This window comes from Pelodiscus sinensis, chromosome 6, assembly GCF_052426305.1.
Source record: "Pelodiscus sinensis isolate ZL-2025 chromosome 6, ASM5242630v1, whole genome shotgun sequence".
Taxonomy (NCBI): domain Eukaryota; kingdom Metazoa; phylum Chordata; order Testudines; family Trionychidae; genus Pelodiscus; species Pelodiscus sinensis.
In genome coordinates, this window is record NC_143057.1 from 11335683 (window position 1) to 11359580 (window position 23898).

General features: G+C 41.2%; 1 protein-coding gene across 3 annotated transcripts in view; it reads right to left on the reverse strand.

Annotated features, from left to right (window-relative positions):
• Positions 1-23898, reverse strand: part of SVEP1 (sushi, von Willebrand factor type A, EGF and pentraxin domain containing 1) — a 177310-nt gene that overhangs the window by 52380 nt on the left and 101032 nt on the right. For all 3 annotated transcript variants that reach the window (XM_075931436.2, XM_075931435.2, XM_075931434.2), the window contains exons 21-33: positions 22623-22719; positions 21488-21601; positions 20275-20388; positions 18214-18415; positions 17328-17485; positions 16050-16251; positions 15190-15365; positions 12580-12704; positions 8156-8279; positions 7448-7618; positions 5618-5791; positions 2580-2699; positions 1510-1686 (exon numbers count right to left, since the gene is read on the reverse strand). In XM_075931436.2, coding sequence (XP_075787551.2) covers positions 1510-1686; positions 2580-2699; positions 5618-5791; positions 7448-7618; positions 8156-8279; positions 12580-12704; positions 15190-15365; positions 16050-16251; positions 17328-17485; positions 18214-18415; positions 20275-20388; positions 21488-21601; positions 22623-22719 — 1954 coding nt within the window. The remainder of the gene's footprint in view (positions 1-1509; positions 1687-2579; positions 2700-5617; positions 5792-7447; positions 7619-8155; positions 8280-12579; positions 12705-15189; positions 15366-16049; positions 16252-17327; positions 17486-18213; positions 18416-20274; positions 20389-21487; positions 21602-22622; positions 22720-23898) is intronic.

The following is a 23898-nucleotide window of genomic DNA, read 5'->3' on the forward strand; positions in this document are numbered from 1 at the left end:
GATAATGAAACCCAATGATGTCAGTTTCACTTTTGCTTTTAGTTAGCTTCATGTGAAGATTTTAAGCGCTGCAATGTTGAGGGGGGATAAAAGAACCACAGAGCAACATTCATTTGAAGACAGCTGTTTCCAATGGATTTTTTATTCTAATTTTTTCATCAAAATTAATTTGATAATGTCCTTTTATATAACATTTCAGAAAAAGTAGCCAGCCTTCTTAGAGACCTGCTTTTAGGTCCAGTTGAAAATGTGACAGCATAGGAGGACTGCTACACAGATGGTTTGCATTGCTTGAGAGAGCCCTTAGATCAGTGGTCTACAACCTTTTTAAGCACTAGATCACTTTTTGAATTTAAGTGCAATTCAAGATCTACCTCAAACCCAAATCCTCTTGCCCCACCTCCTTTGTGCCCCTTTTCCAAGGCTCTGCCCCTGCTCGCTCCCTCCCCCACTTTCACCAGGCTGGGGCAGCGGGTTGGAGTGCAGGCTCTAGTATTGGATTAAGGCAGTGGTCACCAGCCAGTAGATCGGGATCTACTGGTAGATCTTGGAGCCTCTGACAGGTGATCCTGACTGGTTTGGCCAGGAAGCTCTCAAGTGCTGGCGCATCAGTTGCCTCTCCACCCACTGTCTTGCTGCTTCTGCCTTCTGCTTGCTGCGCAGCGTGTTGGAGGGAGAAGAGGGGCGGCTGATGTCAGGGTGTCCCTCCTCCCCCCACTCCTGTACCCCATCTCCACAGAGAGAAGGGGATGGAGGGAGTTTGGCAATGCAAATCTCTGTCACTCACACACACTGTGTGTGTGTCTGTCATTCTCAGAAACACTCACCATCTTTCCCTCTCATCTCCTGACCCAACAAGTAACCCATGGGGGAGAGGGGGAGTTGCTACTTTTACTGCTTGCAAAGTGGGTTAGTTTTAGTTTTTGACTGGTCTGTGCATTTCACAACTTTCATTTCTCTCTTATGCTTAGATTTAATTCTTTAACTACTAAAATGCCTAACCCGTCCTGTCTGGAGGAATTATCCCTATGGCTGGTTCTGCTCCTGGAGCACAATTATGGTTTTGTTTTATCAGTAATAGGGATGCGTCAGTGAGAACTGGCCTCCAGATGACTGAAGGCCTTCTCAGTCACTGCCAGCTGGCACTTTCTGGTCACTTTTTGGCCACCCTGGAGATAAAGTCTCTGCACATAAAGCTCCTTGTTTCCCCTTCCTTTTTTTCCCTTCCCCCCTCTCCTTTATCCCCTATTTATTTTGGGTCTGCACATCCTAAATTCAAAACTCTGGTCATCTGAAGAAGTGGGCTGTGCCCTTGAAAGCTCATGATACCATTCCATGTTTTGTTAGTCTATAAAGTGCTACTAGACCATTTGTTGTTTTTTTCTAGTGAGCCATCCATTTCTATATGGATGAATCATCCCCATTCTTTCTTTTCCTGCACTGTGCTGTCCCACCAATTGTCCAGTTTTCTTTTATGTTGCACACCACAGTTGTCCCCAAGAGCAATACCTTCACAATAGGGTATCAGGTGGCTCCATTCTCCAGACTGCAAACACGTGACTCTAGTTGCTCCGATCAACTGGAAACCTTCTTTGCAGGAGAAAATAACTTCACCACCCACACTGTAATTATTGCCATAAGAATGCCCATGTTCTGGATTTCCTGTTTTTTTGCATTTTACTGGTTCTGTAAAAGCAGACACACCATGGCAGGCAGTGCAGCATCACCAAAGAAAAACAGTTGCAAACAAGGGTAATGACATCTATCTTGACATTTTGCGAAAATCAGATGTAAAAGAAGGGGGAGAGAGAGAAGAGGGGAAGGCCCTGTATGTATATTTTAAGAGTCTCCTCAGCTTTTCTTTGTTCCTGATGTAAACTGGGTCCATTATAAGCTTATGCAAGTGAACTAACTTCAGTGCAGTGGAGCCCTCTTGCATTGGGACTAAACTGGTATCGTTAACCAGCTCCAATCTCACTTTCCCCCTTCATAGGAGGCAGTGTGGTCCCGGAATATAGGGCACTGGACTGGGACTCAGGTGAACTGTTTCCAAATTTAGCATCGTACTGGCATTTGACCCAGCAATTTATTTAGGTCAAAATTTTCAAACTTCAGTGCCTAAAATTAGGGTACCCATCTATATTTAGGCACCTACATTTTATGTATTTCTTTGTGCATTTGAAAGCACAGGTCTAGTCTGAAGAGTCACACTATAAAAATTTCAGAGGGGTAGCCGAGTTAGTCTGAAACAGGAAAAACTTGAAAAACAACAAATAGTCTCGTAGCACTTTAAAGACCAACAAAACATGTAGATAGTATCATGAGAACCGGATTGTACCCACAAAAGCTCATGATACCATCTACATATTTTGTTAGTCTTTAAAGTGCTACCAGACTATAAAAATTGGCAGTTGGATCCAAGTTGACTATCTCATGATTTTAAAGCAAATGTGCTTAGGCTGCAAGAAAAAAGTGTGTTATTTGTTTACCCACCATCCCATACCACAAAGAAGTAGTTAATCGACACAGGGAGATTAACCTTTCACATCCCCAGGTAGTTGAAAATTTTATTTCATTACCTTCACATTTTTTGCCATCACCCGTATGAGGAGGGATGCAAGTACATACATAGGATCCATTTGTATTAAGACAAGAAGCATGCTCATCACAATCTGATCCAACAGCGCATTCATCGACATCTGCAAAAATAAATGTCCTGAAATGTACATCGCTTTCAATTTACATTTCAGAATGTTTGGCAGAATCATTTAAAATGGCATCATTAAAAACCCACCATTATCTCAGTGACCTCTCTGATGCACTATAACAGTAGAAATAAAAATTGCATACATATTATTTATTATTCTAATAGTTAATTTTTTGTAAAATGAAAGATGGCAAACAGGTGGAGAAACTAGAAAGTCTGTTACTCCACACTCGGGCAATACTCCCATCAAATCCAAGAAATGTCCTCTTATGCTAATTACTTTTTTCCAGGAAGGCAAATGAATAGATAATGTAAGTTCATACTGAGAAGGGGGTATTCTCAAGTTATTTGAGCAAACGGCTGGGATAGAAGTGAAGACTATTTTACTCCGTGAATTTAACTTCCAAAATAACTATTTCGAAATAGCACGTCCACACTACAGAGAAGCCTCGAAATTAGTCCAAGCCAGGCTCCCCTACTGTGAACATCCACACTGCTGCTATTTCAAAATAGGCATTATTCCTTGTGAAATGAGGGTTTATTATTCTGGAATAAGAAACCTGTTTCAAAATAATTTCGAAACAGGCTTGCTGTGTGGACGCTCACCTTGTTATTTTGAAATAATGAGAATAATTCACATTACTTTGAAATAACGCTATAGTGTAGAGGTGCCCTCCAAGATCTACTCTACCCCCTCTTCAAGTCTTAAGCGTTCTCATCTGTAAAGTGGAGGACATTACTGCTTAGCCCAGAAGGTAAGCACTTTGACCACAAAACACAGAGGGTGCATCTAGACTGGCAAGATTTTGCGCGTGTGCAAAAACTTGCCAGCTGTCTACACTGTCCGCTTGAATTCGCGCAAGAGCACTGACTTTGTAATGTACAAAATCAGTGCTTCTTGCACAAATACTTTTTCGCTCCCGCTCGGGAAAAAGCCCTCTTGCGCAAGAGGGCCAGTGTAGACAGGGAAGAACTGTTTTGCGCAAAAAAGCCCCGATGGCTAAAATGGAGATCGGGGCTTTCTTGCGCAAAATCACGTCTAGACTGGCCATGGATGCTTTTGCGCAAAAGCACTTTTTGCGCAAAAGCATCCATGCCAATCTAGACGCGCTTTTGCAGAAATACTTTTAACGGAAAAACTTTTCCGCTAAAAGTATTTCTGCAAAATCATGCCAGTCTAGACGTAGCCAGAAAGAATCCTTCCTGTGTTGAATAGACTGTTACCGCATGAGAAGCCTACTAAGATGTTGGAGTTACTGTCTGATATTGGAAAGGTTAAAATGAGATAGACATGTATAATGATTATTAATTATGTAAATGATGATAGTGTCTAAGAATCTCTATCAAAGATCTAGGTCTCCCATAATGCTAGGTACTGTACCAACAATCTAACAAAAGAGACAGGCTCTGTCCCAGTTTGTTTCATTTCATATTATAAGCACTGACTTCCTACCATGGAGTAGCACACTTGGTATGTATACAATGAGTTACATATTGCAGGGGATGGTTCAAAACGATCTTCTTGAAAAATCCGTAGCATCAGGGATTAGTCTTTACATAAACCAGACTGTTTTGGAGCAAGACAATTCTTCATTAAAAAGTACTCGACAGAACAGATGTTACATGGGCTCCATAAATGTAAACACATTGCTGTGATTATTGTGAGCAAAGCATTTATCCAAATCCCTGCAAACAGCACAACAAAACTGGAGTAACTGGGCAACAAATGAACACACCCAAGAAGGGCTGTCTACTCCTGAGGAGTGTGTTCCTATTCTTAACCATTTAACCAAACAATCCAATGCAAACAATAATTCTGTACAGAAAAGGCTTTTCACACTGTTGACGGCGATGAAAAATGTTAAAAGATAAAACACGAGGAGGCTAATTCCCTATTGACTTGCATGAACTGTCACCAGCTTACACCCATTTCAAGAGAGTGCAAAGTGACTATAAAATGCTATGAAATAAGAATGGTTGGGACTGAGCCTCCATTGCTCTCCACTGTGTGCAGTTATTTACACTGCAGCAAAGGGCATGCAAATTGTTACCATTCTGATCTTGTTGCATTTTACATCCACTGTAAACTGGCATTAATGACCGCATAAGGTGCAGGCAGGAGTGGCTCAAGGAGAGCTGTCGGCAACTGGTGCCCTAGGCGGAATGCGCAATCGGCGCCCCGCCTCCATAGCCCTCAATGGCGTGACATCATCATTGGGTGCCGTGTTAAACCATCACCCTAAGCAACTGCCGAGGTTGCCTACATCCACAGGCAGCCCCTGGGTGCAGGGCATGAGGAATCAGGCACACCGTGTTTCCCACTCAAAGCACTCTCAGTTTTTATAGGTGTAAATGACTACACAACATGGTAGGCTGTGGACACTCAGACCCCTGGCATGTAGTGCAAGGTCTTGGTTTTTAAGAGTCTATGACTTCAGCTCCCAGTCCTCCAGAAATTGTGCAGCTTGGTGGGGCCCACATATGGTGAACTTTAGGACCAGTTATAAAATGGACCTGTTTTCACAAGCTTTTTCTGACAGAGAGAGAGAACAGTGAGTGGGTAGAACAACAGAAGGGCTGCGATCAGTTCTGAGGTTATAATGGAGTTTGTTGGAGGCCATGTTATGTTATAAACTTTATAAAGGGAACTTATGCTGGATTGGAAGATCTTTGGCTTTGCTTTTAAAATAGACATCATGTTTTTTTGATGACTTAATGAGCCTAGAGTGTGAGATTAACTTATACAAGTTCAAATACACATAAATCAAATGCAAATCACAGTGTGCCCTATCCAGCAAGTCTTACTCATGTCAAAGTCCCAGTGGAGTCAACTGGAGTTTTGAGAGAGGAAGGGGAGCAGGATTTAGCCTGTAACATCAATAATGCGGCCACGCAAGTGATGTATCTCACCCAGGCAAGATGGAGAGATGCCATTCCAGCTTCCATTGTCAGTGCAGAACATCCTTGAATCTCCCAACAAATAATAGCCATTATTGCACTGGTAAGTAACTGTGCTGCCCGCAAAGAAGTCCTCTGCAGAATAAAAGCCATTTTCTAGAGGTGGAGGCACTCCACAGCTGATTCCTGCACACCATAGGCAAGAAGAGTAAAAACCCATTAGCTGATCAGACACAGTCCGTGAATCACGTCTTGGCACCAGTGCAGTTAAGACAGAAATCCCGAAGAAATCACAGAGCCAAATTCATGTGTGACATAGCACCACTGAGGTAAGAGAAATGGTATCGAAGATGATTTTGGTTCTAGTTTTTACTGTGTCTGTCAGCGAACAGTTAGGATTTTCTAGTGGCGGGCAGTAAATAAGAAATGCGCAGTGAAAACTGCAGTGCAAGACCCTCTGAGGATTAATGTGTGCATGTGTCTAGAACAGTGTTTCTTAAACTTTTTAAGACCGAGGAACACCAAACAATAATTTTTTTTATGAGGAACACCAAGGATTTTTTGTTGAGAAAAAAAGGGGGGGAACGGGGAAAGTTATTGACCAAAGAAAAAAAAAAGGGTCGGGGGGAAAGTTATTGAGAAAAAAAAGGTCACCTGCCCCTTTAAGGGTGGCCAGTTTGAATTCTGTTTTTCTCGGAGGCACACCGGTGTGCCACAGAACACAGTTTAAGAAACACTGGACTAGAATGTTCATACAGGCAAAGGGCTGACAGCCTAGAGATTTAATCTTCTTTGAGTCCACAGGCTTAAATTCAGCACCACCAGCAAAAAGGCACGCTCCTCCACACATCCTTTGTCATCATGCTTCAACTCTGGTGCACAGGGGACATATCTAGAAGTGAAAAGGAATTTCACGCTCTATGCCAGAGGCTGCCAGCAAGGTTGCTTCAGGTATGGGGATGGTTTTTTTTACCTAATTTAATTATCTGCTCTGCCACAGACTGTGAGACCTTGGACAAATCATTTAGTGGCCAGACTGTAATGGGAGTTAAAATATGTTTAAAAGTCTGGCCAATAGTCTGTGACTCAGATCCCCACCTGTAAAATGGCACAAAAGCAAATCCCTACTTCACAAGGATGTTGTGAGGTGCTTAATAGCATGGTAACAGAGGCCATATAACAGACATAGTTAAATAGGATTACTATCAATTTCATGCAGGACAATACCAAAGAGAAATGTCAGGGGTAAAAGGACATTAGCCTTTGACAGCACTAAGGAAGGAACGACTTCCAGTGGATCAAGCTAATAGTAATAACCCAGCTCTCATAGAGCCCGATTCAAAGCTTTTTGACCCTTATGGACTCCAACAACCTTTGGATCAAGCCTATATTGTGCTTTTCATCCAGAGATCTCTACGTGCTTTACAAAAGGAAGGAATATAATTATTCCCATTTTACAGATGGGGTAAATCGAGGTCACACTGCAAGTCAGCGACAGGGCTGGGAAACAAACCCACTCTGCTGAGTGCTAGTCCACACCACCACCTCCACAAATATTATGAAATCAGATGTCAGCAGGAGCAGAGCTTTGTCAAATGGCTGCCTCAGTCTCATCAATACTGGGGAAAAAAGTCAGATATAGTTGATTTTTAAGCTTTTTCTTTCCCTAAAATTTGTGTATGATCTAAGGGGCAAGACCTGGAAGGCTATGAAGTGTTGGATAAATCATCCATTCTCAGAAGTCCTTGTTTTAATTCCATCCAAACAAAAGTCAAGATTTCCTAAACATGGCCTGTGACTGACAGCGTAACAACAATCTGTTTGCTAACACAATCCACTCACTTTCACAGCGGGGAAGAGGGCGAGTCCACTGTCCCAAGTTTAGACAGTGCTGGACAGAGTTCCCCACTATTTGGAAGCCTGGATCACAGGAAAGTCTCACTTTTGACCCTGGCTTTAAATCAGTCGACGAGGCCCGCAGATGAGGTATGGATCTTTCTAAGGACTGGCAATCTGAGGACAAAACACACACACACAGCAGAGTAAGCCTGGAAACATAGCACATGTGTTTGTTATTTAAATATCTGTGATGCTGAGTGTCCTTATCTGGGAGTGAAATCAATGGAAAGTATTTTACGATAAAATGCATATATTGTACTCAAATTCAAAGAGCTTCACTACATCCACATATATGAACTAAAAGATATTTCCAAGCAAAAGGAGGAAACAAAACTGTACCATAATTTACTCAAACAACTGTGAGCGTGAATGAGTGGAAAAATCCTCCCTTTGATCCAAATTCATGATTTATCAGTCTTTCAACATCTCAATAGAGGAAGCCATAAATCTCTATTAAGATTCCAATGAACTTTTGTTACAAAACACTGGAATTTTAGGAATGAATTCTGAATGTTCCAACTATTAAATTATCAAAATAATTTATTCAAGGCTAGTATGACCCGGGCCACATTAGAGTACATTCAACCTTATAAGCAGTATTACTGTGTTATTACGTGGAGCAAAAACACTTCTAGGAGATAAAGTTCTAACCAGCACAAAATATGCTCCCGTAATCTATCTTCACTCTTCCAACAACCCCCGGCAGGAAATCTGGCCAAGCCAATACATTTCCTTTTCGCAGTTCTTCTGGACAGGAGGTAGCCAGGGATTTTACCTAAGGTTCAAAACACATGGTTAGAGAGAATTTGCTGACAGACGGAAAAGAATGCAGACAAAAATTTCCTCTCACATTTGCAGTACTGAATCTAAAATCGGAATCATAGACCATTGAGGTAATGAGAGTCAAGTTAAAATTTGCTGTTGGGACCTGTGCATGCCTGGTAAATGTTGGACAGAGAACTGATTTATTTCTGGCATCTTTTCTTTTTTTAATAAAATTGTAAATACAGTGTCTGAGAGGGGTAACCACATTAGTCTGTAACCAGAGGTGAACGTAAGGGCAGCCTTTGGTGGAGAAAGAACAGGTTAGGAATTATTTAGAAAAGTTAAACACACAAATCCATGGGTCCGGATTTAATGCATCGGAGGGTACTGAGGGAGTTGGCAAGAGTCATTGCAGAGCCATTGGCCATTATCTTTGAAAATTCATGAAGATCGAGAGATCCCGGATGATTGGAAAAAGGCAAATGTAGTGCTCATCTTTAAAAAAGGGAAGAAGGACAATCTAGGGAACTACAGACCAGTCAGCCTTACGTCAGTCCCTGGAAAAATCATGGAGGGGATCCTAAAGGAATTCATTTTAAAGCAGTGGGAAGAGGGGAAAGTGATCAGGAATTGTCAACATGGATTCACCAAGGGCCAGTCATGCCTAACCAATCTGATTAGCTTCTATGTTGAGGTAACTGGCTCTGTGGATATGGGGAAGCCAGTGGATATGATATACCTTGACTTTAGCAAAGCTTTTGATCCGATCTCTCACAATATTCTTCCCAGGAAGTTAAGGAGGTAATAGCAGCCTTCAACTTCCTGAAGGAGGTTCCAAAGAGGATGACGAGAGGCTGTGCTCAGTGACGAATGGCTGAATAAGGAGCAATGGTCTCAAGTTGCAGTGCGGGAGGTCTAGGTTGGATATTAGGAAAAACTATTTCCCTAGGAGGGTGGTGAAGCATTCGAATGGGTTACCTAGGGAGATGGTAGAATCTCCATCCCTAGAGGTTTTTAAGTCCCAGCTTGACAAAGCCCTGGCTGGATTGATTTAGTTGGGATTGGTCCTGCTTTGGGTAGGAGGCTGGACTTGATGACCTCCTGAGGTCTCTTCCAGCTCTATGATTCTATGATTCTAAAGGGGTGCACAGCTCCAAGCAAGAACTGGCTGAGCTAGGGAAAAAGCCAGGAGGGAGCTATTTAAAGCTATTTAAAGATCTGACAGGCACCTGAGTTGCAATAGGACAGACCTGTAAGAAATGTAAGTTCCCATCACCATATCTATAACTTTAAAAACAATGGTCCTAGTGTGCTGACTCCATCATCTTGGAGGAGAGGCTGCTGGTTGTGTTATATACACAGATTTTTAACTCTCTTTAAACTTGAGGGTATTTATGGACTTTCTAAAACAATACATAAAACTGGGGATGATCAGACAATAGAATAAAGAAAGTGGAACGTAAGGTCTCAGAATCAGCCTTGACCAATTTCACTGTGGTTCACAGGAAACAAAATTAAATTAGTTCTTGGAATAACTGCAAAGGCCCTATTCAATATCTTAATGCTCTCCCTTGCTGGCCTAAGACAGAAGCATTGCTGTCAGCCAAGAAGCTGTTTAAATTGATAAATGCCGTACTAGAGACAAATGTGCAGTAAAAGAAGATTAAGGGTTTTCATCCCTCTAATATGCAGGGCAGAAGTACTCCTCTGCAGGAAGATGGTAATTTATTTAAGAAAACATGTTGATATTGGAATTTGTGCATTCCATGACTGTGCTGAAGAGCAACTCTAGTAATTCCCTGATGAAAAAAGGATGGTTTTTATGGCTACAACTAAAGTTGGATTGAAAAATGTGCAGAATAAGGAAGAACAGCCCAAGGAGGAAGGTGTTAATGTGGCTTTAATCCCCTCTCTCATTGTACAGTGATGGACTGGGAGGGGACTGGCCTGGTTAGAAGACGAGACAAGATAGTCTGATGGGCTATTTCCTGCTGGATGGAAAATAAAAAGTGAGTGTGTCCTGTTTCTGAAGGAAAAGTGTCTGCACCACCAACACACATCTCAGCATCTTGTTGGCAGCCTGAGGGAAGAGGGCAGGTATTCACTGATTATGGTGACCAAACTATTCTCACCCCCACCTTTGGTCTGATTTACACTGAAGTATAAAAGATTGAACAACTGCATGGATCTGGTGCAATGAACAGGCATCAGCTGCTGGACCTGTTTTTACTGAAGCACCTTCAAACAATTCCTTCGCTGAAGCAGGAACTGCTGCAGTTGGTCCAGGCTGGGGAGTGAATCTGTTCTGGAACCATTTGGAATTTGAGGGGAAATCATCACCTTAATGCGGATCAAAGATGAGAAGATCTTGAACGGGGAAGGGACGAGTGGAAGGGAACTTTGCACTGACTGATGTACGAGACCTTCATTTTACACTGCTGTCAGGTCAACATCTTGTATGAGCATTAACCTGATCGAAGAACAAACCAAACCAAAAAACCCCAACCCAGGCTCCAGCAAAAATGAAAGAGCTCTGGGTTGGAGCTGAAGAAGATGGACGTGTCAATAGAGTACACATAAAGAAGTATTTAAAAAGTGTTCATTTAGCCTCTCTTTTATTCAATTGGCAACAGATTCCATACAACATTACTCTGTCTTGTTTCATGGAGGCTTGTCGGAAGAAAAGTCTTACCAAATAAGCTCAGAGGGCTAAGGCTCTAGTGTATAAAATAACTCTGAAACAAACAGACAATGAAGATGATTTACTATTTCAAGCTCTAATAACAAAAGAGGTAAAAAGTTTATGGGAAGTTTACTTGGCTAGTTTTCCTGTTGTGGCCTCACATCTGTTTTTTAGCACTAAGACCATGGATTATGGTGCATACCATAATTGAAGGGTAGGATTTTCATAAGCACTTTTCATTGGCTGAACTCTGCCCCTGCTGAAGTCAGTGTGGGGGGCAAGTTTTGCATTCCTGTCACTGGGACTGGAGTCAGGCCAGAGCTGAGAGTACTTTTGGAAATCCCATTTGTATGGCGTAGCAGTGAAGACTTCAAGCACAGGAAATGAGCATTTCTTTGCACTCACATCCACATTACTGCAATGCACCCAAATCCCTGTGATTTGAGATGAGAATGCAACCGTTGGCAGCACACAAAGTGCAAAAAAATTTATGGCAGAACTTGTGGGTAACGCTGAACAAAGGAAAACATTAGAAAGTCACCAGCAGAAATAAACACCCCATCAGAATAGGGACAGTGAGACACTGGAGTAAAAGATTGATTTTTTTTTTTAGCTCCTGTACCTCTTAAAAACTTATTACAGGTTGAACCTCTTTAATATGGCATTCTCTGGTCTGACAATACCCATGATCTGGCATGATTTTAGTTATCCAGATGATCAATTATCATGGGTGTGGCCAAGTTTCCCCGCAGTCCCAAACAGTTTGTTTGCAGCCACCAGTCCTGGCTCTCAGTGTTCTGTGCTGTTATTTAGCTCGAATTTACCTCTCCATGTCTTCTAAGAGCCCAGTAAGCAGTGGAAGTGCTGGTAATGATGCTAGATAATACCGACCTCCTGTTGAGAAAATCTAAAAAATCAAAATCTGACGAAGAGCAGGTGCTTGTTTTCTTCTGAGGGGAAAAACATCCAGAGATGTATTTATACCTGTGGGTCCCAGCTCATATCAAGCATTGATCCTTTGACTGTATCTCCCGATAGCAGGATCAACATTTCTGAACCTCAGGGCTTAAACTCAGGCACCAAAATCCATATTTTTGGTACCTAAATAAAAGTGGCCTGATTGTTAGAGCTCCTGAGCTTTTACAGCTGCCATTCTGCACAGCTTAAGGTTTTCCATAGAGCCTAGCACTGTAGTATCTTAGACTTGGATCATGTGCTGAAGTTAATGGGAGTTTTGTCAATGACATAAGTAGAAGTAGAATCAAGCCCTTAGTGATTCCCATGTAAATGTGACCAACAGAGCACATTCTCTTGAAGATTTCATGGTTTCCTCCCTTCTCTGGTAGAGAGGACTCTACTATGGTTACAATACACTTTGTTTATGCTTTCGCCTTCCCTTTCTCTCTCCTCCACAGTTACTGAAGACCTGCTCTGCTAAAATCTTCAATTTTTAATTGTATACTATATACACTGATATACAGCTATAAAAATATCACCTCAACACAGGGCAAGTTAGATTCCCATTAACTTTAGTGGGTGCTGGATCATGCCCATTAGGCAAAAATGTTTTAAAACTATTTTAAAGTTTTGATTCTTTTGGATTCCAAACTACTAAGTAAATATTCACCTCCTGTGGGGACAGGACTCGTTCCCAGATGTTCAGCTGGCTAAGAGAGCCCACAAAAGATTCTGCTGGATTGAATCCTTCTCCTCTCTGGTCTTGCTCTTGTCCAAGTATTAGGGCTCCACCACCTAAGCACAAAGAAAAATGAAGATGTTACTGCTCTGGCAATCACTGTTATCGACCGTATAGTGGTTGAGGCTAGTAAACACTTTATAGTGAAAACTGTCAAATACCCAAAGAACCCACAAAAATCGGCCACCCAGTAGCAGTGATGTTTAAAGGTTAAACTAACCTCTACTGGAAACTGAGGATACTTTTAAGCAGTTGTTTAAGAAAAACCTTTTCCTCTTAGCGGCTACCCTTAAACTAGGTTTTACTGTGAAGCCTATGGCAGAACAATTAAGGGAATTATGAACTGGCATAACAGATTGCACAGTAACAGCTGGTTAACTGTTGCTTTAAATTATGCCTTATCAGAGTGTCAAAATTATACTAAGCATTAAAATACCACGTAGAAAAAAGGAGCACCTTGATTCCCAACAACAGAACCACATATTAACATTTAATAGCAAAAACTAATGCCCCCCACAAGTTAATTCTGTTATACCTCATCAAATATTAGCACTAATATTGAAGAGCAGTTTGTAGGTAGCACTACATGGGCATGCGAGTGACGACAGAGGTGCCAGATTCCTTCCTTCCTTGTACCCAGGTTTTAGAAACACAGCATAGTTGGGAATAGAGGGAGGAGGCACAGAACCCTAAGGGAGCTTCACTACTTAAAACAGAAGCCATGCTACGTTTCGAAGAAGACTGTTCTAAAATGGAATATTCATTCTGTGGGTGGTGAAGTTAAAAGATGTTAAATGATCAGTGCTTATCGCTGGAAAGCCCGGAGCTGCCACTGCTCTGAATGGGACACACCACAAATACTGTGTGTCATGCAACCTGTTAAGTGTCTCCCATTTTCAAGACGGTAGTTAAGGACTTGATCATCCTCCTCTTGCAATCCTGGGGAGTTTTGCCACTGATATCAGTAGGGAAGGAGTCAGGGCCTAACAATAAACAAATCCTAATTTCTTCCTCAAATCAAAGGAAATAATGAAAGAAGTGGACATAGAACAGTTGTGTCATTCATATTTTAACGCAGTGTTTCTCAACCAGTGGTATGAGAAGTCTGGGGGGTATGTCAACACAACTGAAATTTGGAGAACACTGAATTTTTGTTTTAAGTTTTACAGCACTTTATTATTTTTGTACCTTTCACACACAAAAATTTCACCGCCTGCCCGACTACAATTAAGTTGTTTAAAGAAATGTGTTGCAATGACAGAAAAAAAATTTATGTGTCTGAAAACTATAGGTACTGGGGGTATTTATAATTTTTTTTGTGAAAAAGGGGTACTTTATATAAAAAAAGTTGAGAAACACTGTTCTAGCGAATGTAAAACATGCCACACACCGTTAGTAAAGGTACTACTGAAACTTCAAATAGGGTGAGAAAAAAGTCTCTAAGTACATGCTTCCAAACCAAAATCACTCCTGAGTTTAACACCGGGAGTAATTTTCACTAAAACATTCTCTAATCAGTTTAGCATACATTTCTTCTATAAGTAGGATTCTGCCACGCTTACGCGGCCTGTATTCCCACTGGCTGTATGGATTAAGATACAGTAAACTTCCGATAAGCCGGCACCTTTGGGACCCAGGGGGTGCCGGATTATCAGATATGCCAGAGTATTGGAAGGGGAGGTATGAGGGGTCTGGGCTGGGGTGGGATGCCACCCCAGACCCCTCATAGCCCCCCCTTCCGATAGTCCAGCTCTGCCCCAGGCATCCCCGATTCAGCCGCTGCTCGTCAGTTTCAGCAGCGGCTGAATCGGGGATGCCTGGGGCAGAGCAGCTGGGGTGCTGCCGGGTTGGTCCAGTAGCACCACCCCTCGGCACTGCAAGGCCAACCTGGCAGCACCCCCGCTGCTCTTGGGGACTTCTGGGACAGAGCAGCCGGGGTGCTACCGGGTTGATCCTGTAGCGCCACCCCTTGGTGTTGCGGGACCAACCCGGCAGCACTCCAGCTGCTCTGCCCTAGGCGTCCCCAAGAGCAGCTGGGGTGCTGCCGGGTTGGTCCCGCAGCTCCAACGGGCGCCGCTACAGGACCAACCTGGCAACACCCCAGCTGCTCTGCCCTAGGCGTCCCCAAGAGCAGCTGGGGTGCTGCCGGGTTGGTCCCGCAGCTCCAACGGGCGCCGCTACAGGACCAACCTGGCAACACCCCAGCTGCTCTGCCCTCGGCTTCCTCGATTCAGCTGCTGGTCAGTTTCAGCAGTGGCTGAATCGGAGAAGCCGGGCGCAGAGCAGCTCCAATTGTCCGGCTGCCCGGAGCACTTCCGGGTTCCCAATGGTGCTGGACCATCAGGAGTGCCAGAGCATTGGATGCCGGACCAATGGAGTTTTACTGTACTACCCAGCCTGAAGAAGAATGAACAAATTCGGTTCTATATAAATGCTGAACATGTTAAACATAGAAATAAATAGAGCCTCCAATGCCTCACAAGACCTATACTAATAAGAGAAAAGCACCAACAGAGCACAACAAATGTTAACAAGATATACCAGGGATTTTTGATCCTACAGATAGACCATTGCCTCCATCAGACAACTTCCCATCAATATACACATTCCAGGCTCCATCTGTATATGTCCAGGTGACTGCAATGTGATGCCAGTTGCCATCATTCACAGAGGGACAATCTGTGATCCTCTCTTTCCCATTCACATAAAGAACCCAGCTGCATAAAAAACAGATACCAAGGCACATTCACATTCTGAAGTTTAATAAATGTAACATTCTCTTCCAAGAAAATAACAATTTCTTCCTGCTTGCTACTCCCTACACACAAAAAGTAATTTACTGAAGGAGGTTAAGTTTCTCCAGCTCACACAGGAAGTCCCTACTATCATGTTGGAGCCCAGAGAGAAGATCTGGGAATCATCAGGATCAGACAGGGAAATAAGGGGGAAGTTCCACATGTTAAGCTCTGTAAATACTACCAAACAAATGAGTTTCAGCCATGTTTTTCAGTGGATTCTTAAAATTGAGTTGTTCTTGGTATCCCACAGCCCACTGGCCACAGGGTCACAACAATCAATGTGCCTATCTGTAAACTCCCTTTTATTGTAAATGCATCTTTTTTATTCTGTGTAAAAAAGAAAAGACTAGGAAGAAATATTCTGTCTTCTGAGCATTGCTACTTTGTTGCAGACACCAATGGCAAAAAGTAGGTTTGGAATTACAGGGAGAAATCAGTAAGAAAGAGCAACTCCAGGTACACAGTTTTGATCCAGATTCAGCTATGAACTCTCCCAAAGACAGGACTCATTGGAATTTAGCATTTTAGTTTAGACTCCTCTCTATCAATTAAAACCCAGTTATAATCTAGGAAGAAAGATTATACTATTACTGGTTGATTTACCCATTGTAATCTGTTAGCAGAAATGCATTGTCACTTCCATTCTCCACGGCATAGGAAATTGGAGTCCCATAATTAGTAGCATCAGTTGATTTCATCCAGAATGCACAGGTGATGTCACCGAGTGATGGGAGAATATTGTCAAGCATGACATAGCCATAGATACCAGAAACTTCAAAATCCAGATTAAAACTAGAGGACTGTTCTGCAGAAAACAAGAACATTTTTTCAGATCTACATTCTTGCAAACGTATCAGCAAATTAAATGAAGCTTCATCAACTGCAATAAAATTAAACAGAACCAGGCTAAAATATTTGCTTTCAACTGGACTGAACTAGAAATATTTTATTTCTAGTCTACAAGGTGTTCACGTGGAACCTTCAATATCTAGAAAAGATGCAGGGTTTACGAAGTGTAATAAAAAATCTCTGGTAGGATAATGAACATGAACCTTTCACAACACTGGATTTCATTTTAGCTCTCTGTCAAACAACTAACCTGTCCATATAGCCATCCTATATCCTGACTGGACCTGTTGCTACAATGAGACGAAATAGAGATATAGTTCTTTATTTATGGTGTTAAAATCATATGGAATAGAATTTGTGTCTTTCATGTTGAAGCTACTGCAAAGGGCTTTACAAGGAAGTCAAATGCATACTCTGTGCAAACACAGCACCCATTATGCATTCAATAGCAGTTCTCATAAAGACCTGGACACTAGAAACTGTTCTACTGAGTGAGGGGATGATGCATAGATGACCAGAAATGTTACTGAGCCAAATTTATCTTTGTTGTTGACATTACTGAAGTCAAAGGAATTTCACCAGGTTTGAATTTGAGCAGTTATCTTTAAAACTGTACAGTGGAACCCACATGTCCTTTGGTTACCACAATATCTATGGCTTTCTGATGCAAAGCATCATGAGTAATGTATGAAGTACAATGAGCTAATTAAGTAGGACATGTGAAGGAAGCACAACCTCACAGGCCTACAATGCATGACAAAAAGGGCACTGTGTTTTTAAGCAAAGAAAATCATTATCAAAATATTGTTGCATGCAATAGCTTGCATGATGTCACTTTGTATTTATGGGCTGCATTTGAAATTGTTGTTATTGTTTCTGTTGCTGTAGCATGCAACAGTTTTGCTCAGGATCCAGACCCCCCGCTGTGCTAGCTGTTGTATAGAGAAGCCATGTGGCATTAACTCAGCTAGCATAATTCTTGCCCAGAATCTTTGCCACGCCACCTTTTGCTGACACTCTGGTCCTGTGTACCTGTTTCACACCTGCTGCCTGTAAAGCCAGGGGGACATTTACAAACGTACGAGTTCAAGGCATCCACACAGGTTGCTTGGTTTAAACAGGGATTGGATTCACACTCATTGATGTTCACTTCACAGTGCAGTCCCGTGTACCCTGTCACACACTGACACCTGAGGATGAAAACAAAAACACTCTGCTATTGTATCCGCTTTCAACCCTCACATATCTGTAGACTGGCAGCACTCTGTGTTTCTGCTATAAAACACCAGCACATTTCAGAAACACTCTAATATGATGGAACCTTGAAATTTACAATGGGTCCCTCTCTGTAAAATGGGCCAGAACAGAGAAACACCAGAGAAGTTCTGATCTGCATCCAGAAATAATTTTTTGGTTCACTTCATCTTGATGAAATATAAAAACAGAAGACAGGAAGAGCAGAGGTCTATCAAAACTCGTATCTACTCCAGCCTAGCAATCACAGGAAGCTTGTTCACATGGGATATACAAATTGATAATCATCGCTTAACGCTATAGCAAAAGGTTAAAAATGCCTGCAAGGGTCTCCTGCCCCATGTCTCAGTATGGGGGAAAACTGACTCAGGAAAACAGTACCCTGGAAGTTTCCTCACACTGTAAGTACTGCAACCCTTCTGCAATTTTACTTTTTACCCCTCCTCTGCCACATTCTTCTCAGTATCTACCACACCTTAAACAAAAGCTAAACTAACCCTGTCACATTCTTTTTCTTTTTAAATATCCATCTTCCTCCCACCCTGAGGCGCCTATTGAGACTACTTGGCAGATAAGCTCTAAAGCCCTTGCTAGAATCTTTGGAAACCCAGACACTGCAGCACATCTAGATTTGTATATTATGGGGACTGTCTATGTTTTTCACCTGAAGCTGTTGATACCATCTTTGCAGGTGGCTCCGTTCTTACAGGGTCTGCTGACACACTCATCAATGTTCTTTTCACACAAGATGCCAGTAAACCCAGGAAGGCACTTGCAGCGGAAACTCCTGATCCGATCCTCACAAATGCCCTTGTTTAGACATGGGTTTGAAAGGCATTCATTCACCTCTGTTTCACAGCGAGTGCCTGGGGAGAGAGGGGGAGAGAGAGAGAGAGACCAAATCAAAGCTTTATATTCAATGTAAAGATTCAAAATCTGTTAGGAACAGTCAGGGAGCAATTTCCAGGGTTCCGCGTCTCTGACAAATCTAGAAGATAATTAAAATTACACAGAATTCTTTGGGGAATGGCAAACAACAGATTAACTGAGTAGCTGGCATAAAATAATTGCACTGATAGGATGCAACTGTTAAAGACCCGCAGAAATTAATTTCACCATTAAAGAAATAAGTCCTCATTACACATTGTCAATATTTTTAAAAACTAAAGCTTTTACTGGGAATGTAGAGAAACAAGTGCAATCAACTTGGTTAGTAAGTTGGGCTCTTCAAGTAAGAAGTCTGTCACATCTGTCAGTTTGTAAGTGGTAAAGTCACAATACAGCAATTACTCGTTTAACATGTGCCCTCTTAGCACATTTTCACAATAGCACAATTTTTTTTTTAGGGAATGTTTTTTGAATAACATGACTGTCCCCGAAATAACATGAAAATAATCAAGTGGCAGACTACTTCGTGTGGCGGTATAAGTTGGTGAAAACAGTGATAATACATATGAGCGGATGAATACACGTGGTCACAGCACTCCTCCACTCACATGTTTATGTTTGTGTTTTAACAAACTGTGGCGACTTGTGTTTATAAGTGATGTAATAAACATTTTTTATGAGAATGATTCTGATTGTGAATGGAGCTCAAAACTAGCGAAAAGTTTAGAAAGCGCCATAGCTTGCTACAAGCAACTTTACAACGAAAAACAAAAAGCAGCAAAGCAGCTCTCTATCAAAATGTTTTTTCGTGTTCAATCTACAAAAAATCAGCTAATGAACAACATAGCCCTGTTCCATCTACATCATCTAATGCTGACACCGACGACCTAGCACCAACAAAAAATTGACTGTGCCACCACCACCTGAAACGCAATCTCCACCTTTTCCATTATTTTTAATGGAAAAATTGACTCCTCATAGCACGTTTTCGCTTAGCACGAACATTTTCAGAAATGCATCTCATGTTAAATGTACTGTACTCAGGAGTTAAAGGCTGGATCTTTCATCACCAAAATTCCCATTAACCCATACATTCCCTGGCAGTTGTGTGTGTGAAGAGTACAGGATGGGCCCTAAGGATAGTTTAAAAACACAATCAGAAGTTAAGAGACCATTATGAGCAAATGATGAGCGATATAGGGGAGACAAAATATTGCTACAAAGGACATCAGGTCGGAACCTTTTCATTTTTTAAGTTGACTATCCAGGAGCTTAGTTGCGCATAAAATGCCACGTTGTGAAATATGCAAAATTGCAGAAACTGCGTAAGATTCAAAGTCATAACTCTGTGGCAATTTGGAAACCCAGGAAGAGAACATCATTCTTTTACAAAATACTAAGCAACAGAAAGTTGCATAGCTAAATGGGATAGGAAGCAATTTCTAATAGAGACACGGATGATTTGGTTCATAATTATGCTATATAATAATACATAAACAATAACAATAATATTTGATATTTGTATATCAGAAGTATTTCATCAAGGTGAATGCTCAAGGTCATGCAATGTTGGGAACAGAAACCAGATCATCTGATTTCCAGTCCTGTCCCTGAAGCAACCTGACCACCTCTTCTCATCTAGCTATTACACACGCTCAGATCAATGCATAACTATAGCAAATATATTAAGACATCTTTGAATTACACCATACTCTTTCTAAGGGGGTAGCTATGTTAGTTTGTAACTTCAACTCTTAACACTGTACACTTTAGTGAGCATAAGGTAAAACTTTACTGACTAAAATAAAAACTCAATCAATTGAGAAATATCACTTACCTGTGAATCCTTCCGCACATGTGCAGTGATAACCATTGATGTCATCAACACAAAGTGCTCCATGCACACATGGGTTGGACCTGCATTCATTTATATCTTCCTCACACAGTAAACCTTCAAACAACAATGGTTACAAGTCATGATAGACATAGTATTTTAATATATACATGGTACATATCATCTAGTGATTGGTTTTGAAAGCCATAATGGCAAAATATTTTTTATCAGAGGGGTAGCCGTGTTAGTCTGGATCTGCAAAAGCAACAAGGAGTCCTGTGGCACCTTATAGACTAACAGATGAATTGGAGCATAAGCTTTCGTGGGCAAAGACCCACTTTGTCAGATGCACAAATATTTTTTGTGTCATAAAAGGTTATTGCTCAGGAGATAAAAATCTCTCCAGGATGCGGTCCAGCGTGAACAGTTGCCTATCCATACACACAGTTAGAGAGACTTTGTATGTGGTGGAGCTCAAGGTTTAAAAAAGCATTTAGCGCATGTATAATTTTTATTCATATTGATGTAAAAAGCTCTTTACAGACTAATGTTATCTAGGGGAGGGACTGCTTTGGTAAAAAGTATTAGGTTTTTTTATATCTGTGCATCAGCATAGGAGGATACTTATTTGATAAGTAGCTTTATCATTAAATTGTTGATTAAGACCTCAATTCAGCAAGGTATGAAAGCAGATGCCAGACTTTAAGCATGTGATGTGTGTGTGTGTGTATTTGTGTGTGAAAGAGAGAGAGAGAGTGAGAGACAGAAAGAGAGAGAGAGTGCATTTTCAATAATGTTTCTGTTCTAAGACAAAGAATAAAAATTTAAAAATATATCAATTAGATACCCGTAAGATTACTCACATGCTTGAAGTTAGACATCTGCATTAGAATCTTGCTGAATCAGGGCCATATGATTAGGTTTCATTGCATTTTTCCACAAAAACACTAGTTATCCCTTTTCTTTTTAGAACAGAAGTATTACTAAACACGCACACACACACAGAATGCGTCTTGAATATTAATTCCTTTACTTCACAAAACATTCACCTACACCAAAGGTTTTCTGTCTAACGAGCCAGATTCATCCCTGTTATAATGCCATTGAAGTGAGTGAAGCAATGAGCATAACCCTGAAAGGTCTGTTTTATTTATGCAACAAGGAACTGACACTCTTTTGAAGAGGAGTTATAAAGCAATTACATCACTTCTGTCACCTGTATAGCCTGGCTGACACTGACAAATGAACACCCCAATCCCATCTTTGCAAACTCCATTGTTGAGGCAAGGGGATGACTTGCACTCATCAATCTCCTTTTCACACTTTAAGCCTAAAATGAAAAACAAAGCAGGGTCACAACTGAGAACATAGAAGAAAAGTCTGATTATATCACTGAAACACGGAGGGCATTACAGACCACTATCTTTGCTTGAACACACAGCAATTTACTAGAGACCCATGACAAGTGCTATCAGAAAGGTACAGATCAGGTAATAATAAAATACTAAATGATCAGCTCCAGATCTCCAAACTTACTACATTACTTCCTTTAAAAAATAACCTTTGGCAACTATAACATATCCAGTTGCTTTGGAGCAACTGCAGAGCTCACAATGGCTTCATGCAATGGTGGACCTAATGGGATTAATGGACCGCAGTGTGAGTTTCTCAATCCTTGCAGTTCACGGTTGTGGCCAACAGGTGGGAAATTCAAATGTAGTCGGTCTTGCTCTAACACTGCTCCCATTAAAGTCAATGTGGATGTTGCCATTAACTCCAGGAGTGCAGTGTAGGCCACTGTGAGCCTTTTGAAAATCTCTCTTAGATCTGGTTTACATGAGAGTGAAAGGTCAAATTAAGATTCTCAATGCCAGATACGTTAATTATGTAGCTGGAGTCAGCATATTTTAAATTGCATTTCCATGCCGTTCACACAGCGGGAGGCTGATGGGAGGAAATATTCTTGTCGACTTCCCTTATTCCTCGCAACTGCAAGGAGTACAAGTGCCGGCTGGAGCTGCCCTCAGTGTTCGATTTACAGATCTATACTAGACCCGCTAAATCAAATGCCAGAAGATCGACCTCTGGAAAGCTGATCCACCGGTAAGTATAGATGTAGCCTTAGAGAGCAAACACTGAGATAAACCATATAACAATGAAGGAAACAGTTAATTTTTTTAAATGTGAGGAATAATAAATAACCTGTGTCAGCAGTAGAGATTTTCATTAATTATATTATGTGCTCTTTCTGCTAGTAGTATCATTTTCTTTCATAATTTCTTCTTAGAACAGTACTTTCTGATAACCTCAGTATGAGGAGACTATGTGCCCTCTACATACACACACTTTACCTGTGTATCCAGGTGGGCATATGCAAATGTATCCACTTCCAAGTTGTTTGCATGTGCCATTATTATGGCATGGTTCCAAGAAACACTCATGAAAAACCTGTCACAGATGGGAACAATACAGTAATCAAAGAAGTGGAGATACACCATGGGTATTACATAGAAAAATATCTATTCCAAATCTAAACAGCAAGCTATTTCATTGTACCCTGCAAACCTAACTCATGGTCATAAACTTTTAGCTCTCTTTATATCTGTTACACTAATTCTATCTTTATTCATTGACTTGCTCTCTCTTTGCAGTGTACGTCCATTTTTGTTCTGTAATTGTGTAAAACATTCTCAACTGACAGTTTATGAACAAAAAATATGTAATGTGCTAAATTGTGAGACTTTCTCTGAAGTCAATTTTCCCTTTCTCCATTTTTTGTTCTATGGAGGAAACATGTAAGCAGCTGAAGTTAATGCTTGTAATGGGTGTTTTGGGTGCTCTGTTTACCAGTTACTAGATGTTTGCAGCTCTTCCTCCACAGAAGCTAACACCGTAATAGCATTTGAAAAAAAAATCTTTACACCTCAGTTCTCTAGCATTTCTTTTCCACCCTGTTGTCATCCACAGAGGTTGATAACCTGTCCCTGCCATCAGCCATTTCTAGTTACTGGGAGAGATGAGTGCACTATGAACTGCATTTGGCCATCCCTAATCTAAAGAATACAGAAATAGACACAGGAAGCTAGTGGCATGGAAGGGAGTTTTTCAAATATTTGCATCCTGGTTATTGTTATTTATTTGTACTTTGGTAGCAGAGCCTTAGTTCAACAAAGTACACAAGCATGTACTTAAGTACATGAAAGGTCCTACTGACTTAAATGGGAAACAGCAAGCATGTGAGTTCAGGTCTAACCTATAGCTTACCAACTTTGTTCTTGTAATGTAGCTTCTTACAACTTTGCGAAACAGAGTGGTCTTTTCTGAATTACAAGAATTGGGCCCTTTCATGTAAACCAAAAGCCATAGGAATGGTCTCCATATGAGCAGTCCCATGTATTTCACTAGGGCTAATCACAGGAGAAAGGATTTGCAGAATTGCGTTATACAAGACTTATCTGGCATCTCTTCTTAAATTTGTATGAATCAAAACAAATAAATGCAAATAGTTCATAACCAGAACCTGGAAGCCAGTAGTCTTCTGGAAGACTAATATGAAAGAGAGACCAAATAAAAGAGAAATACACAGATGATTCCAACATAGGCGCTACTAATGAGAGTAGGGGCAGA